The sequence below is a fragment of the Centroberyx gerrardi genome, chromosome 18, assembly GCF_048128805.1.
Source record: "Centroberyx gerrardi isolate f3 chromosome 18, fCenGer3.hap1.cur.20231027, whole genome shotgun sequence".
NCBI lineage: Eukaryota > Metazoa > Chordata > Actinopteri > Beryciformes > Berycidae > Centroberyx > Centroberyx gerrardi.
The window spans coordinates 8,310,351-8,329,413 of NC_136014.1; the positions used below are offsets into that span (position 1 = coordinate 8,310,351).

Below are 19,063 nucleotides of genomic sequence, written 5' to 3' on the forward strand. Positions count from 1 at the left end.
TGAGCTAAACGCGCGGTTACCAGTCAGGCCCCTAGTCATTGGAGCACAGAGCCTGAAGATCTTATGGCAAAATCACTATCACAATCACTATCTTTAGTAGGTAGTTAATTTTTAACTGTTGTATTTGACTGAATACCCTGCGGGTGAGAGGATCAAATTACATTTAACTAACATTAGACAACTAGCACAGTCCTTATAATAACAAGCCTAAGCTTTATGTGATTGCCTGATTAATATTACCTATGTAGCTTACTCGTTCGAGTTAACACTGCCTCTGATATTTAGTCAGTGTAACTGTTCTTTGCCTATTTTCTGTCACAAAAATCCTATAAGGTTTACTAAGACCACCTTTTACTCAGAGACTAAATTTAGTGACAGGCGGGGCTCCGCGGCAGCCGCTGAAAACAACCATAGGCTTGTACGGCTGCGGATGGATACGCCCGCACATTCAAAACGCATGGCTATAAAGATTTCGGTCTTTTAAAAGGAAGTCCCTTTCAATTTCCCTGCGTCAGAGAGCAGTAGGGACATCAAATTGGTCGCATTTTATTCAAGACCTAAGTCAACGGAACACAAGGTATGTGAATGAATCGCATGCTTGCTCACAGAACAAACCATTCACCTTCAATATTTGAGTATTTGTTGGATCCGCACTGAACTGTTTAACCTGATATTGCTGTGGATGAAGACTCACGAGTCACGACGAAACGTTAGCATCAATACTGCCCGATGGGCTATAGCTAGCTAATTACCGTTAACGTTATCTACTATGTGCACAATTACATACAAAATCAGTGAACTGTTAAATTTCCATACATTGACTGACAGATGTCGTGTTGTCCGATGATAATGCGGCAATCTGCATAGGCCAGTCTTTGCTTGCGGCAAGGCAGGTGTGGTGAGGATGACAACGCTAACTCGCTTTATTTACCCGTGTTAAATGCACACTTGACCTGGCTGGCTCACATACCGGACAAGGACCCTTCTTGGAAATGTGCTTTTGCCTATAAACTGTTATTCAGATAACGTTAGGTTAATTTGGTTACCGTTGGGTATCGTCTGTACTCACTTTTCACTATCCGCAGTTGCTGCTAACGTTAGCCAGTGTGATTCTTATTTTATTTACATGGCCGTTAACGTCGAGTTATGTAACATTAAATGAGACTGTGACTTGGCTAATTTTGTCTTTTTCTGAATAGAACACATTTGCTGCGTGAATTTTGAATGACTGATGTCTTGAACGGCACAGTCATTGTTTCGGCGTTTTCTGTCTAGTTTGGGCCTGGGCAAGAGGTTGTCCTACATTGGTGGTCGTCACCTAGCACGTGCGCATAACATTTGCTTAATAGGTTTCAATCATAATCAATCGGCGTAATAGCATTTCCTAACTGTATTATCGTAATTCTTCGTTAGCCGTTTCCCAACACGTGTTTGCAGAATCCATTGTCTGTCGGACGGCGACGCCATGTTGGTTGATGGCTCACTTCCGCCGATATGTGGTGGTAGCCTACATAAAGAGGGCAGATGTACAATGTTACGAAACTGGGTGTGGATGTGACCAAATCACGTAGCGTTATTATGAATAACGGGACCGACAGGATGAACGATTTGGAGTAAATGCATCCCACATTAACAAACGGCCTGGTGTCATTTTAACCTGTTAAATGCCAACCTGTGGTTCTCTGTAGGAGGTTTCACTCAAAATCCCAGGGCATTTATTTTGTTTTGGGGTTTTTTTTTTTACAACATCCCCTGCAAATATTGTATGCAACATACTGTTGTGATTGTATATTTGTACCAATAAACCAGACATTTTGCTAACTCAACATTTCCTTCTCCGCAGATGCCTGAAGAAATGCGCCAAGAGGAGGAGGCTGAGACCTTTGCCTTCCAGGCAGAGATTGCTCAGCTTATGTCCCTGATTATCAACACCTTCTATTCCAACAAGGAGATCTTCCTCAGGGAATTGATCTCCAATGCTTCTGATGTAAGTGTAGGGTTTGGCATTATTAAAGTGTTTTCTCTTCCTGTGCAATTGTTTAGGTGCATATTTTATTTTTTTTTGGGGGGGTGTTATGATACCCGGAATATTCAAAAATTGAACATATGTGATGATTTGGAGTAGGGACTGTAGTTTTCAATTATAACGGATAACAAGTCTAAATTTTTATTTTGCTTATGAATTGAATTTAGGAGCACATGTAAATGTCACCATAAAGTCTTGTCATGTATTCAATCAATAACAATCAATTCAATCAATTTTTAGGCTTTGGACAAAATTCGCTATGAAAGTCTGACAGACCCCACCAAGCTGGACAGTGGCAAGGAGCTGAAGATCGACATCATCCCCAATGTAGCTGAGCGCACCCTGACCCTCATTGACACCGGAATCGGCATGACCAAAGCCGACCTGATCAACAACCTGGGTACCATCGCCAAGTCTGGCACCAAGGCCTTCATGGAGGCCCTGCAGGTACCGTCCAGTCTTTGAAAACTAGTTTGCAGCACACATGAAAACCATAGCACACACTGCATCACAAGACGATAACCAACTAGAGCCTTAAATTACCCTGAGTGGAACGGCTCTGCTGTATGCATGGACACAACACTAAGGCAACAAACGACCAATAATGGGTACAAAACTGAACAGATGGCGCACTCTAGTGCAAGATGAGTAGGCAGTGTAAATGGCATGAAGTAATCGGGACACAGAAGCGAACCTGTTATGCAACATGGGAATGTAATAACTTGAAGCAATGTTATTTTTGTCTGTTCTAGGCTGGAGCTGACATCTCTATGATCGGTCAGTTTGGTGTGGGTTTCTACTCCGCCTACCTGGTCGCCGAGAAGGTGGTCGTCATCACCAAACACAACGACGACGAGCAGTACGCCTGGGAGTCCTCTGCCGGAGGCTCATTCACAGTCAAGGTCGACAGCGGTAGGTGTTATGGCATCATGCGAGTTTCAAGAAAGCAGTTTTCCCTCATGTGGCAACGCGTAAACGTAACTTGGTGTCCATGAAGACTACTTTTACCACAAATTGCTGGCTGAGAAGCCATTTTCACAGGATTTACATGGTAGTTCTGTATTGGCTGTGTGTGCTCCCTGTTTGCAACATTCAGCTAATTACAGCATCTGTTTTGAGAGGCCTTAACACGGGGTCCTCTGACATCAACTTTTAGATTTTCTCAAATTCTGCTTTCATGGATTCTAGTTTTCATAAGTTAATGCATTTTAACACCCAAATGGCCATACCAAGATGGTGAAATGCACATACATTTTTTTTTTTTTTTTTTCATAATGGAAATCAGACAAGGTGTCGGTTAAACAATTTGAATAGACAATACTGGGGGGCAATCAGCAGCTGGACGCCTAGTGGAGGGTGTCTGCCTCAGAATTACATCCACTGACATGACACAATGTTTTGGGACAAGGTGTGTTCATGACTGTGCAATTGATTTCTCAGGGGAGCCCATTGGCCGTGGAACCAAGGTCATTCTGCACCTGAAGGAGGACCAGACAGAGTACATTGAGGAGAAGAGGGTCAAGGAGGTTGTCAAGAAGCACTCCCAGTTCATTGGTTACCCCATCACCCTGTTTGTAAGTATCGAATATGATTGGGTGGATTAGCCCTTTCGGTCTTGGCTAGAATAAAACAATTGGCATATCAAAGAATCAGTGGGAATCTAAAAATCCAGTCGTTCTGATGTGTAGGTGGAGAAGGAGCGCGACAAGGAGATCAGCGACGACGAGGCCGAGGAGGAGAAGGCAGAGAAGGAGGAGAAAGAGGATGCTGAGGACAAGCCAAAGATCGAGGACGTGGGCTCTGACGACGAGGAGGACTCCAAAGACAAGGACAAGAAGAAGAAAAAGAAGATCAAGGAGAAGTACATCGACCAGGAGGAGCTGAACAAGACCAAGCCCATCTGGACCAGGAACCCCGACGACATCACCAACGAGGAGTATGGAGAGTTCTACAAGAGTCTGACCAATGACTGGGAGGATCACCTGGCCGTCAAGGTAAACCGTGTACACATAGGCAGGTGCATGTATGCATCGACTTGAACTGAAGTTGTCCCCAATCACCACTGATAAAATTTGATTTTACTTGTGGGTTTTTTTTTAAACCAACTCCTCCCCTCTCCCCCTACAGCACTTCTCAGTGGAGGGCCAGCTCGAATTCAGGGCCTTGCTCTTCATTCCCCGCCGCGCGCCCTTCGACCTCTTTGAGAACAAGAAAAAGAAGAACAACATCAAGCTGTACGTCAGGAGAGTCTTCATCATGGACAGCTGTGAAGAGCTCATCCCCGAGTACCTGAGTAAGTTGACTAGACGGGGAGGGGGTTTTTTTTCCATTCAGATGGAAACTCCCAAGCCTTTCTGAAATGCTGAGGTTTTTGCTCATCTGTCCTAATGAGCCGTGTTTCGTGTTCCCCTCCAGACTTTGTGCGTGGCGTGGTCGACTCTGAGGACCTGCCCCTCAACATCTCCAGAGAGATGCTGCAGCAGAGCAAGATCCTCAAGGTCATCCGCAAGAACATCGTCAAGAAGTGTCTGGAGCTCTTCGCCGAGCTGGCCGAGGACAAGGAGAACTACAAGAAGTTCTACGATGGCTTCTCCAAGAATCTCAAGGTAACCGTTGGAAACATTAAGCATTCTATTGATGAAAATTAATCTGGAACATAAGTTTTTAATGGAAGCTCTCCTCCCATATTGCCCTCCTTGTGTCTTCAGTGCATCACTGTGGATTCCAAAGGTTGTTGTTTGTTTTTAATCTAGCAGTCCTTGTTGCCCCCTTGCTTACAAGGCAGTATAGCATAGTTTAGATATAGGCCAGTCATACAACGTAGTATTGTACCCTATAGCTGAAGAAAAGTTATCCTTGTATTTCAAAGGCATTTCACCCTGTTAGTAATTCACTGCACAATCTCTGGCAATTAAACGCTTGCTAGATGAGCTTGCAGAACTGTTTTGCTTATGCTATGCATTTTAAAATGAATGATAAGCTGCAGACCAGTCACTTACTATTGGCAAATATGTATTAGTCTGTAATTAAAACCTGCTTGGGAGAGCCAGACGGATGGGAGTATGCCATTACCAGAAAGTATTGATATTAATTTCTTAATACCAGTCTGTGGCAGTTCTCCTCACACTACCTGCTTTGTCCTGCAGTAGACTCCATCCACCTGACACTCCAAAGCAGGTTAAAACGGATGTGAAGAAGTATTTGCATATACAGTAGTAGTTGTGTGTGTACTTTGTAATTCTGTATGTAACTGTTGTTCATTATTGGCCGTCTGCAGCTGGGCATCCATGAGGACTCTCAGAACCGTAAGAAGCTGTCTGAGCTGCTGCGCTACCACAGCTCCCAGTCTGGAGACGAGATGACCTCCCTCACAGAGTATCTCACCCGCATGAAGGAAAACCAGAAGTCCATCTACTACATCACTGGTGGGTCACTGCTACTTAAAGAGCGAAGCGGCACTAAATTACGTGTAGCTGTAAACCTAGTTGTCTGGCTTCTGTATATTGAAGAGCGTTAATCCTGTACTTAATTTCAACATATTTTCATAAGTCCTGCACCCACTTCCAGAGGCAGAAAATTGTTGTTGCACTGCTCTTTATGGGTATTGCACTTCTAGCCACATCTCAATTAGTGATGTCAAGGCAGGTATTTTGCCTTTGGCAGCGTCAAATGCTTTGTGATCATACATTTGTTACCGCCCCCAAGTAGAGATGGGTGATCCATTATCACGGACATGCACCCCTATTCACTCTCACCCTCCCACACTCTCACTTTTTTGCAGTTGTGTACTAGTGGCTGGATACTGACAAACGGTGCATTTATGCACTCTTTAAGCTGACTTATTGTTGCTGATTATTGTCTTGTAATGCATTTGCTTTCTCTCCTTTACTGAAGTACTTTGTACCTTTCTTATGTGCATAAACAACTGACTTCAAACAGTAGTTTTCCAACAAGCATACAACTATCAAGTATGTAAAGTGATGTTGCACATTTCCACAGTGGTCCTCAGTTGTTCCTTTGTTCACTTCTCAAGGTGAGAGCAAGGATCAGGTGGCCAACTCCGCCTTCGTGGAGCGCGTCCGCAAGCGCGGCTTCGAGGTCCTGTACATGACGGAGCCCATTGACGAGTACTGCGTCCAGCAGTTGAAGGAGTTCGACGGCAAGAGCCTGGTCTCCGTCACCAAAGAGGGCCTGGAGCTCCCCGAGGATGAGGAGGAGAAGAAAAAGATGGAGGAGGACAAGACCAAGTTCGAGAACCTCTGCAAGCTCATGAAGGAGATCCTTGACAAGAAAGTAGAGAAGGTCGGTGATCTGAACCAGTCGTCTAAATTCCCTCATGAGGCATTTATTTGTTCGCCTTAATTCCACCACACATTCTTAGGATTCATCTTCCTAAATTTCACGACTGCAGTTGACTGTTTCATTCGTTTTTTTGGTTTGGTAACAGGTGCCCTAACTGTCCCAAACTTGTATTCTGGTGAGTTGTAGCCTAAGGGTGGCCCGTTTAGATTCCTGTGGCGTTTGAGTGTGCCCCGACTGGGTTCATTGGTTGTGAATGCCTAACGTGTTGTGACTAGATATTGCTTCCAGCCGGTGGTGTGTCACGCCCAGAGAAGCTAGAAGACCAGAACTTGTGAAAATTAAACTTTTGTGGTGACTGTGTTTGTGATGCCATTATACATGTACTCATTTATCTGTTTTACATTTGGATGGTTTGCAGGATGTGAAACTAATTTGAAATATAAAATGGATCTACATTTTTAGATGCACCTGCCAAGGTGCTGGTGGAAACATAGTGGCTACCAGCAATCATCTGACTAGCATGTGGCTGGTGTTCACATAACACCGTGATGGCGTGTTTAGGAGATGGTTCTAACATGACTGCTCTGCATGCTTTATTAACTTGGATTTACACGCCTTGACTAAAATCTTGTTTTTAAATAGGTCAGCTTGCCTGTAGAAGCACTATGCCGCATTTCTTGTTTCTTATTTTAACCTACTTTCTTAACACGCTCTGCTTGGGTCTCCTCCAGGTGACCGTGTCCAACAGACTGGTGTCCTCCCCCTGCTGCATCGTGACGAGCACTTACGGCTGGACGGCCAACATGGAGAGGATCATGAAGGCCCAGGCACTCAGGGACAACTCCACCATGGGCTACATGATGGCCAAGAAGCACCTGGAGATCAACCCCGACCACCCCATCGTGGAGACGCTCAGGCAGAAGGCCGACGTCGACAAGAACGACAAGGCCGTGAAGGACCTGGTCATCCTGCTGTTCGAAACCGCCCTGCTGTCCTCGGGCTTCTCCCTGGACGACCCACAGACCCACTCCAACCGCATCTACAGGATGATCAAACTCGGACTGGGTAAGGCCACATCTGTAGTCGTAGATATAGAAATGTTGAACTTAATCATTTTAATTGGAGATACAATGGTATGATCAGTTGTCTTGATGATGAGGAAAGCGTATAGGCGTCTAACAAATATCCCAATCCCTCTTCCGCCTCAGGTATTGATGACGACGACGTGCCCACAGAGGAGCCCGCCTCCACACCCGCCCCAGATGTGATTCCCCCACTAGAAGGTGACGACGATGCTTCACGCATGGAAGAAGTGGATTAAAACTCCCTCAGATTTAACCCTTTAGCCTCAATTTTTTCAATTGTACATCTGTAACTAGGGGAACCTGGTCTTGTCATTTTGGTTAAAACAAAAAAAAAAGTAAGTAAAGTATCATTCATGTCGTCCGGTGGACCAGTGTTGCTCTCGTGTGTAGAGCGTTAACTCTGCAAGACATAGAAAAAAAAAAGCGGTTTTTGATTTTGCTGTATATGGTTCATGGTGACCAACACATTTGTTAAGTACCCTGTTGCACTGAGTTTTAAAAATGTTGGACTGGTAAGATGCGAACACGGGGAATGGTACATTCCATTATCAGATGGTCTGGAGAGGGTTTGGGTGGTTCTGCTCATGTGCAACACTGCACGCTGCATGGAGAGAGGGCTGCAAGATTCCTTTGCCTGAGTCCAGGCTTATCTGTATTCAGTCTTTTTGTTTTGCAAAAAATTAAAAGATGTAATACCTTAAGTTTGAAGTTGTCTATTTATCAGTGTGACTGTACATGGTTGAATGATATCCAAGTCCATCATAAAGAAATATACAAGATCAACATTTGATGCAGTTTAATTTGTGGGCTTTGTGGGACTATCATGAATCCACATTTAGCATTTGTTTATTTATTGACATGAATTTATTTTGACATGAAACTATCTTACTTCCAATACCTACATCCAAAAATAAAAAAGGTAAACCACTGCACTGATCTACAGACTGTGCTGTCAGGCAGCCACTAGGTGGGGACATGTTTCATACTAAAGTTACATGTGTCTCAAACATTTTTATGGAAATGTTTGACAGTATTGACAAAGCATGTTAATCAGGAGGCCCATAATGTTACGTACATACACATGCTATACATATATTGCATATTTAATGTGGCAGTAGGTTGATTGTAGAATGTATTAACAGAAGGCACCAATTGTTGCTTCCTCTGATATTCCCCCTTTCCTTAAAAAGTGCTTCCACTACAAGTGACTCATTTTCTCCGATGTAGGCATCCCCCTAAAGCTCCCCAACATTTTTATCTCCGTCTTTTATGACTTCTTAATATGCAATCCCGCCACACCAAATTTGCTTTGCCTGAGATGACAGAGAAAATGTTATTTAAAATGATTGGCACACATACAGCAGGATGGAGGGAGGGGGCAGCCATTGTTAAGATTTCACCTTGAACTTACAGGCGCTTTATTTAAATTCAAAATAGCATTTGTTCAGGGTGACACAATTTGCTGTCATGTTGCATAAACATGACACTGATGTCCAATCAGCCTGTGGAAAATGCTGAAGTGCTTGTTCTTTAATGTGTCATCAGTGATGATATAGGACTATGTAAAACAAATAGCCTTATCAGGCCGAATGTGGCTGAACATTAGACACACAGTAAAGAACTTAATAAAACTTTTGGCAAAGGAACACACTTTGCATCACTATCTGATCTAATAAATTATCAATCAACATAGCATTAAAAAGCATGTACACAGAACCACATTGTAGTCATGTATTGAATGCATGGGCTTCTTGAAAGTATGAGGCATCGTCAGCAGAACCCTTTGAAGGAAATGTCAAGTATGTCCTTTTCCTTGAAGTCATGTGTTTTGCAGTAGTTTGAGGGGGCGGCAGCGCTGCATTTCAGCTCTCATCAGTAAAATGTGTATTCGTGTGGGAGTCTCTCCCTCCTGCCCACCTCACACACACACTGGCTCGAGTCAAAGTGATAGCGGGGGACTCCAGCAGTGTCATTCAGAAACACACTGGAGGCTATTCTGGCACCTCTGGTGCGACCAAGCTGAGTGTACAAAATATTACCACCACCTTCCTAATATGACCTTGCACAATCCATGACTTACGGCTTTAAAATCCTTTGTTACGCTTCAGATAATATCACTAAGAGGATCACAGCTGAGCTTTCACCTGCTCAGGCTGTTTTATGGAAAAAGAAGACACAAGTTTGTTTACATTATGAATCTGGACGGGTAACACTATCAGCCTGTGGCAAAACACAGGCTCCCCGCAGAGTTGAAAGGTGCATCACGTCTGGCTTGCCCTTCATTTAACACAAGGCTTCCTGTGGAAACATTTGGCTCTGTTGTGTAAATCTCCCTTCTAGCCCACAAGTGTCTCGACTGGGGGGCTTCCTGGTGGCTCAGTGGGCCAGGGAGCACAACATGCGCCTTGCGGTGTCACGGCTTTGAATCCGGCTCGTGACCTTTGTAGCATGTCACCCCCCTTCTTTCGATATTTTATTGCTCTCTCCACTGTGCGCTATCTAATAAAGCAGAAATGACATAAAATAGCCATAAAAAGCGTTGATCGGTACGTGATCCAGGTAAAAGGCGTTTGACTCTTCTTCTGCTTCTTGTTCATTTACATTGACTGTCATTGAGCTGTGCCTTGTGAATATTGGGGCAGTTGATTTGATTCAGTTGATTCTGGACCAAGTAAGCCAAATGTGTGCGTGTGCTTGTGTGTGTGCATACTTCACAGTGAGATCATGAAGCAGAAATAAAAGGAAGTTCAGAAAATAGCTGCACTTTGACATTACATGCCAGCAGCCACACCATCCCGTAATCCAAATATAAGAGGCGTCATTTTAGTTTCCATGACATTTGCAATGCCAAATGCCAGAAAAACCATGACTGGTGCGCAGGAGGAAAGTGTGTGCTAATCACAGTCTGAGACAAGCCGTTACATGGTAGCCCGTGGCATTAGTTCTCATATTTGATCATACTGTGTTAAATACTACAGACAGGAACAGGATATCACCCACGCCGAGCAGGGGAGGAAGCTACATCTGCAGACTACACTCCAGAAGCATAACCTACTATAATGACAAAAGAGCACAGCCCACGAAAAAAGATCACCTATATGACTGGGTGTGAGGGCATGTAGATTCACATGCAGTCTGTCTCGCTGTGTGTTTTTTATGTTCCACTTGTACAGTAAAGGAGTGGGTGGAGGGTGGAGGGTGGAGGGAGGGTAAAGGTCAGAGAGGCAGGCTGGTGGCCAGAAGGCTGCGCGTCCACATCCCAGGAACCAGCTGGGGAAGTCTGGGCAGGGAAACTATGAATATAAATGTTAAGTTGTTTTATGAATATCCCATGGAAACCTGATTTCTCTCACATGTTGTGCACGACTTTGTTTACATCCGGAACATTTCCTTCGCCCAGAATTTCTTTCAACTGAATGATTTTCTTATATGAACTTTCAAATTGTTGCATTTATATTTTTGTTCGGTATAAATGTTTGACACTCTCACACTGTCCGTTATCCCTAACCCAGGGTTAACACACTTAACCCTAGGTTGTCTTAGCCTCTTTTCACTTTTCACACACACTTCATTAACCCTGTGTTTATTTTAACCCCCTGGGGAAGTTAACCTTGATTTGCTCCTTGACAAGGCCCTGACTCCCCCAGCTCCTCCAGTAGAGCTTCTCTTTGGGCCACCTGGCAGCTGCCAGGTATGAAGCAGTGTCACTTGGGGCATGAAGGACGGGCATTGCTGAGAAAAAAAAAAAAAAAAGTCAAATCACCAGTAACAGTTACAATAAAAAGGCCTCAGCAGCAATCCCCCGCCATCCTCCCAGTCAGAGCGAGAGCCCAGAGTGACTGGTTTGGTCGGGCAGAAAGCGGAGGTCTTCAAGTCTGCGGCCTCCACCCCCACCCCCCCCCCCCTTCTCCTCCTCACTCCATCTCCACCTCCACCTCTCTCGTTCTTCATTTGCATTATTGAAAAGAGGAGCGGGGAGAGACGCTGGCGTCACAACACGCCGCTCCAAGAGCCAGATGGGGTGTGGGACGTCGTGAAATGAGAGGCGCGGGGAAGTTCCCCCACTGAGCAGCTGCCAGGTTCAGAAAGTGGGGGAAATGTTTTTTTGCGCACATCACAGTCAAACCCGGGCCCCGGTCTGATGTTGAATCATCTTAGTGGTCCGCTTTATGAATCAGTAGAGAGTGGCATTCAGAGAGAAGCTCCTTCAAGTTATTTTAGAAACCGTACATGACGTATTTTAGACTGGAGACAGTGAGGGGAGAAAGGAAAGATTGCAGCAAAGGAGAGGGATGAAATGTGTGATTTGAACTATATTGCAGTTCATGGTATGAGTATCTGATCACAGTATTGACCAAACTGCAGAGGGTTTGCACATCCAACAATGAACACAAACATGTGAAACAGTAAAATCAAACCACTTCAGCTCATAGTTTTAAGTTAATTTAATGTATTTTATTATTAATCCAGTTGCTAAAGGAAATACTACAATGATAAAAACAAGGTACCAGTTACATCGCATTTCCCTTGTATGCATTCTGTGCTGCAACCCCCCCACCCCACCCCCCCTCGGCCCGGCTTCACACATTCTTATACCAATGAAGCATCAACATCATCCATTCGGTATTCTCCCAAACATTCACGTGAAACAGTACATGGAACAGATATTTTGCAAAAAACACATAACAAGTTGATGATTTTTAGCCGCTGATTTTAAAACGAAATAATTAAGATTCGTATGTGATTTGAAGAACACAGAAAAAAACCAAATCAGTTTTCAGTATCTGGTTCTGTGATGTCAGGGCAAAATAATACATCTTTGTACTGTCATGTTCCTAACCATGTCACTATATACCTTTAATGAAGAGAAAAACAGTAATGGATGCACCGTGTGCGCAGGTTGACCCTGCAGCTTTACAAGGTTAAATCAAACAATCCCGCAGTTAAGATACATAAAGGATCCTGCTCTCCAACGTGGAGATAAACATCAGAGCTATTGTGATGGAAAGGCTGTTTGCTTTTCCATCAGAACATGACAATCCATTGAGGAGAAACTGTTGTCGTTATGGGCGGGTGGAGGGAGGCGACGTCTGTTCAAACATGTAGGATCAAGTCAGCTAACGGGCAATGTCGTCAATAAACGCTTCAAAATTAATGCATAGAGAGCAACACGTGTCTTCTCACATGTTTTTGTGTGAAACATCCATAATTGTAGCAGTGAAAACTAAGGGGCGAGTGGATGAAACAGACAATATAAGGTTGTGTATTTTGTCTAAATGTGCTCAATACGTTTTATTTGTCAAAATTTGGATTAGTGTTTTTAGTCAGTAACTTTTTTTAGACAGGATTCTGGAGCACATATTCAGCTGTGTGGACATTTTAAGGCCAGAAATAAAGTTTAGAATGAATTCTAAATCCTAATAGTGGGACTATAATGCACTTTTGAATTGACAAAATAAATAAAAAAAACAATATAATATCACTAAGCTGATGTTAAATGTGGACTAAGTGGATAATTTCTGAGGCTCCCTGCTCAGTAACTGCAGCCTTTACAGGAACTGAACAGAGCATCGATTTGCAATTTAAAACAGTACCGCAGAACATTTTACAACACATCTGTTGGCATAGCTTAATGCCAAGTGTGTAATAATGAAATAGCATGAATTGTTCCATTGTGTTTGCTGGTTAACTCTTAGTGCTGGGAAACTGTTTTTCCATATACTTAAGCCAACACTCCCAGTAATCCATCTCTTTCCATCACTTTAAAGACATGGAAGGAAACACACAATAACAACAATCAAGAGGAAATTAAAGAAAAAAGCTATTGTTGGTCAGTATAACCTGATGGTTAACTGGTTAATGCATGTATGATCATGCCACAATGCTGGAAATGTAGTTTTACATATGTTTTACTGTGTGGAGAAACAAGGTTTTACACACATATGAGATATACATACTGTAGACTGCAATGCTCCAAGTGGACCACAGCTCACTCACCAATATCCCATGAATTTCACAGACATCTCTCATTGTCACAGTAACCGTTAATTGGCTGCATAAGCCACATATGGTGGTTTAAGTAAAAATATTCAACTATATGGAGTTGATGGGCAGTTTGCAGAGTTTGTAGTATGGGCCTCATGTGTTAGCCAATTTGACAGGCACTCAAAAATCCTGTGACTGCTGATCAGAAAAAGTCCCTTGGGGGCATCTTGGTGTGATAGCCAAGTCCAATACCTTCAAAAATGCAGAATCCCTTTCTGTACCTTTGTTAAAGAAAATAAAAACCCAAGGACAAGAACGGTAAAAAAAAAAAACCCTCAACAGATACACACAAATAGACAAAAAAGCACCACAGAAAACGTGGTCTCAGTTCCCAGTTTGGTGCGACTTCTCTCAGCCCTACACCTTCTGCGCGAGCGGCTGCGCCGAGCGCCGGCCCGCCTTCATGCGGCTGCGCGCGTACACCCGCAGGAAGAGCGCCAGGAACACCACTCCGACGCCGAAGCCGCCCACCATGGTGACGGCGTGGCCGTACAGGAAGCAGGAGAGCAGGATGGCGATGGCCTGCCGCAGGGTCATGATGATGGTGAAGACGGCGGCGCCGAACTGGTTGATGGTGTAGAAGATGAAGAGCTGGCCGCACGCCGAGCAGACCGACAGCAGCACGGCGTGGAAGGCGAACTCCGAGTGGCGCGTCATGAAGGCCAGCGAGTCGAAGAAGGCGCCCTGCTCCAGCAGCGAGCCCACGGTGAACAGGCAGGAGAACAGGTTGACGCCGAACATCATCTGCACCGACGACATCTTGTACTTGAACAGGTTGTCCTGCCAGTTGGAGGTGAAGCTGTCGAAGACGATGTAGCCGACGAGGATGACGACGCCGCTGAAGGTGGTGACGGTGGACGGGTGCTTGCTGGCCGTGCTGGACAGCAGGAACATGCTGACGCCCACCGAGATCAGGACGGCGGTGAAGTACTCCCAGTACTCGTAGCTCTTGCGCGAGACGATCTTGCCCATGAGCATGACGGGGATGACCTTGGAGGCCTTGGCCAGGACCTGCGTGGGGAAGCTGATGTACTTGAGGGCCTCGTACTGGCACCAGCTGCTCATGATGTTGGAGAGCGAGGCGAACGAGTACTTGTACATGGGCGCGCCGTGGCGAGGCTGCTTGAACAGCACGCACCACAGGCCCGACACGGTCAGCGCCAGGATGCGGTTCATGAACACCAGGAACTGGGAGTCCTTGAACTTCTCACCTTCCTCCTCGGGAGTCGAGGCTCCGTAGGAACGCGTCATCACCCTCTCCTGCAGGACACCCCATGTCAGGTAGGACGCCTAAGAATGAAAAAATACAGGCCTTAAAGTCCCCATGAAATGAACTCCCATTACTTTTACTTCCTAGAAAACAGAGTATCTTTCATGGTGACCTCATGCTGCACTAGCGGGTGTAAATATAAATTCCAATTTTTCCATTTTTGAACAGTCCCGCCCCTCCACCCCTCCCAAATAAAACTGCCTTTCTGTCCCTGACTGATATTCCATTGGTTTAGACTTTTGAATGATCCCTCTCACTGCATTATGTCCCACCTCAACATCCTGTTTCAACAGGAAATACATCAAATCAAGGAAGTAAAGATGCCATTTCATAAGAGTAAACTGCATGTTTTTGCACATTCTATGGTGAAAATCTGGTAGAAATTCTGTTTAAAACCCTGACATTAAAGTGCATTTATTCCCATCTTTGTGTTTTTGTAGAGACTGATAGTTGCATCTTCAGCTTTCACTTTGGTACTTTATGTAGAGCTTGATGTCACAGGTGGGACAGTTACCACCCTGCTCCAGTTAACCGGCTCCTCCCTGCCACTCCCTTTATACAAACTGCACTGCGATATCTTTTAAAATGCACTGCGATATCTTTTAAAATGGCCAACGAGCTGCCCAAACCGCCTCTGTTGCCTTGAACAAACAAAAGTAAAGCCACCCCGCGCTACATCTTGATGAATAGGAGAAACATAATATGGTGGGGCTCAGATGTAGGCTATATGGATTAAATGACTGCACTTCCTGGGAGGGAGCTCACCTGAAGCCCCGCAGCACAAAAGACTAACTTGACGGCTTGTCTGACCGGCGAACCTGAATCGCCCTCATTCCTGGGTGCAATCGACACGTCATCCAACAGGCCCGACTTGGCTTCACTGCCAAACACACAGGTCTTAATGATAGGGTAGCAGACGCCATGACCTGAAAGACAGAGACACATTAATCACATGCTCACATTCTCTTCTCATTGTTTGCTTGGCTTTAATTAGCCTTTGTTTCCCAGAGTGCAGTAGCTCACTAGCCTGGACCTGTTTCTAGGTAATTGACGCGCTTGAAGTAGCTAATGAGGAGGTAGCCGGGGATGATGATGGTGGAGTATCCCAGCACGTTGACCAAGAAGCGTAAGAACCAGACATCGCGCCAGCCCTCCAGCAGCGACGACTCTTCATCTGCAGCCACAGCGGAAGGGAAGAGGAGCAGCACCAGCGCAGGCCAAACCCTGCAGAGCAACACAATATGGTGTCAATATCACAGGCTACATCCTAAAGTACGCAAGTAAGACAGTGATTCTCAACCGGTGGGCTGGGACCTAAAAGCTCTGTCAGGTCAACAGAGAAAGAACAACTTGAACAGGTGAATACTGCGTCTTCAAAATTTGGGTCATGAAGCAGAACCGATTGAGAGGCGTCGCCCTAGGCAACAGAGAGATTTTACTATAAGCTATCTGATCACTTGGAACTGCACCAGTGTTCCTTTAGGCCCTACGGCAACATCAGATTAGTCCAAGATGGCCAGTTTTTCCATGGTTCTCCTTGTTCAGCGATGGGATGAAGCAATGGGACCGGCTTCAACGCCCCCACTAATCACTGATGAGTCAAACACACCTGTGCTGAAACCTAAGCTTTCTCAGAAAAAAGGTGTGTTCCTTGCTGCCGTGGCACAGAGCGTGTATCCCATCCAGAGGGAGGGCCTCCTCCCAGGGGGCCCGCCTGCCTGCCTGCCTCACACAGAGCCTCTTTGTGTGGCTCTGTGCTCCGGCCCGGTCAGCCAGGCCACAGCAGCAGCCCACTGCAGCGAGACCTGGGCTTTGAACAAGCAGCTTCTTACATGGAGGAATGCACACAGACCGGCTAGCCAGCCAGCCCACAGGCTTTCACACCACAGACACAGTGCTGCCAACATTCACCTGAGGAGAGAATAACTGCTGATACCGGGCCGGAATGACAGCAAAACCATTACAAAACAAAATGAAAAGATGACACGTCCCCTTATTATAACTGTTTACATCCAAGTTGCTATGAGTGGCCTAGCTAAATTAGGCTTCTTATATTCACAGTGAACATACCATTCCATAACCAAGCAAACAGACCAGACAGCTTTACTTTAGCCTGCAGGCTGTTTGCAGACTTAAAAAAAACAAAAAGACAGATTGATAATGTCAATGTACGAGGAAGTAACGTTACGTGCTGACAGCCGTAAACTGTCTACAGTTAGCTCGCTCGCTCGCACTGAACAGTCGTCTTAAGCATCACACAAACATAATATTTGCCAGTTAGCTTCTCCTGGTACCTAACATTACCTCCATGAAAAAGATGGCATTTTCCCACACTCTGTGGCCCGACACCTGGCGCAGCAGTCACGCCGAGAGATTCAAACGTTTCCGCTTTAACAAAGCATGAAGCCGCACGGATCCAACAAACGCAGGAATTTTGATAAATAGAGCTTGTCTTCTTTGGGCTAGCCGTCTCTTTCTCCGGTGTCTTCAACTTATCTTCTATTGCCGATGTGTTCACTTGAGCAGGAAAGGCCCCCCTCCTCCTTCCTCAGACACTAAAGGATGCCGGAGTCGGAGAACACCGCCCCCCTGCGACCGTGCCCTCTATCGGTGTGGCAGAACAACTGCACCTTGCTGAAATGGGATTCTGCTGCTGCCTTCAAGTGCCTCTCGTAAGCTCAAAAGTCGTAAATACCAATTGCCGTGCATTCAAGTGCTTTTGGTCGTAAATAACAAAATTGACCCTTGCAAAAATTGTTGTTTGGATGGGCGTTGCTTTACTTTCTTCTTCTTTTTGTTCTTCCAGTTGCTGCTGTGGCACCTGAATTGCCCCAAGGGAATGTTTCATTATCCACTTAACAGACAAAGGCCAGAGAGGGATAACAACAATCTAAGGTGTAAAATGTAACACTGTACAGCTCAGCACAGACAATCAAAGAAAAGAGAAAAAAACAAAAAAAAACAAAAGGAAAACAAAAAGGCACATCTGTCAAACATTGCACATCATTTTGAGTCAGCTATCACAGTATCACAACTACAACCACCACAGTTGGACCTTAGCATCTCAAATGCTTCATATAAAAGCTCTAGATAGAATGGCAGATACATTCACATTTACATATTCAAGAAACGGTTTCCACATTTTGGTGAAGTTAGCTGTCATGGAGTGTAGGCCTACTAGACAAGTCAGGAGGTCCAGTGGGATATGCTCCATTATTGTCCTATTCCAACCAGAGATCATGGGAGCCTTACAGGAAATCCACTGAAGTAATATGTTTTTCCTTGCACAGAATGTCAGGACATTAAACAGTTTTCTATGATGTACATTAGTAATGTGCACACTTGGGAGACCAAGGAGAAGTGATACTGGATCCAGTTCAAGCTCAGTTCCTAACATGTTCTGCATTTCATACAGGACAGTTTCCAAGTATTTTTGTAATTTGGGGCAGGACCAAAGACAATGTGTAAGGCTGCCAGTATTTGTTTTGCATTTAGGCTAAGGCACAATGGGGAGGTGGTGGGCTTAAATTTGGAGAGGCGATCAGGTGATAAATTCACTGTGTATCACTGTGTGATATTTTGAGTTGTAATGCCCTGGTTCGGTTTCAGATTGTTATTTTTTTTGTATTGTTCCAGATATCCTCCCACATATCTTCTGTAATCTCTATACCCAGTTCCCTCTCTCAGGTCCGTCCCAGCTCCCGAAGACCAATGGCAGAGTAATTCCTCAGAATGTTATATAAAACGCTGATTGATGTATCTCCTACAGTACAAAACATCCGCTTTTCAATATCAGAGACATTCAAATCAGTTAACAAGGAAGTTCTTTTCTTAATATAATCTCTTATCTGAAAGAAACAAAAGAGGTCATTTCTGGATACATCATATTTCTGTAAGGTCATGAGGACTCTGTCTTCAAAGAGGTCCCCGAAGGAAGAGATATCCTTCGAATCCCAATGTTTGAAACCTGAATCTAAGACACCTGGCAGAAAGTCAGGGTTATTAACAACTGGAGTAAGAGTGGATGTTAACCCAGATCGTCCTTCAATACGTTGTACTGCCCTCCAAGCCCTAACTGTATTAATTGTTATAAATTGCTATCTTATTTTATCTCAAATCAAGCAGCACAGAGTATCTTTGAGCTGCAGCAGCAAAACGAAGAGGAGAAAATGCACATCAGGTATATAATTGAGGTTGTAATTAATTTATGAACTAAAAGTTGTTGTATATGAGTGACAACTTAAAGTTAAACAAAGAGGGAATATAGAAACATTCAACAATACTATTTATTTCCATAGGATACCAAACAATAACATGTTATATAAAATCAATCTC

At 44.6% G+C, this 19,063-nt stretch overlaps 2 protein-coding genes across 2 annotated transcripts; one reads left to right on the forward strand and one right to left on the reverse strand.

The window, feature by feature from the left end:
• The first annotated feature begins 458 nt into the window (after nt 1-458).
• hsp90ab1 (heat shock protein 90, alpha (cytosolic), class B member 1) lies at nt 459-8,114 on the forward strand. The gene is made up of 12 exons (XM_071919061.2): nt 459-577; nt 1,844-1,987; nt 2,267-2,473; nt 2,779-2,938; nt 3,467-3,600; nt 3,715-4,020; nt 4,154-4,319; nt 4,442-4,632; nt 5,304-5,451; nt 6,060-6,328; nt 7,060-7,393; nt 7,537-8,114. The coding sequence occupies exons 2-12, from the start codon at nt 1,844-1,846 to the stop codon at nt 7,647-7,649; spliced, it is 2,172 nt and encodes a 723-aa protein (XP_071775162.1). The 5' UTR covers nt 459-577; the 3' UTR covers nt 7,650-8,114.
• A 3,738-nt stretch (nt 8,115-11,852) lies between these two features.
• Nucleotides 11,853-17,259, reverse strand: slc35b2 (solute carrier family 35 member B2). The gene is made up of 4 exons (XM_071919089.2): nt 17,033-17,259; nt 15,762-15,952; nt 15,494-15,654; nt 11,853-14,748 (listed from the first exon to the last, which is right to left on the reverse strand). The coding sequence occupies exons 1-4, from the start codon at nt 17,050-17,052 to the stop codon at nt 13,816-13,818; spliced, it is 1,305 nt and encodes a 434-aa protein (XP_071775190.2). The 5' UTR covers nt 17,053-17,259; the 3' UTR covers nt 11,853-13,815.
• Between the last annotated feature and the right edge of the window lie 1,804 nt (nt 17,260-19,063).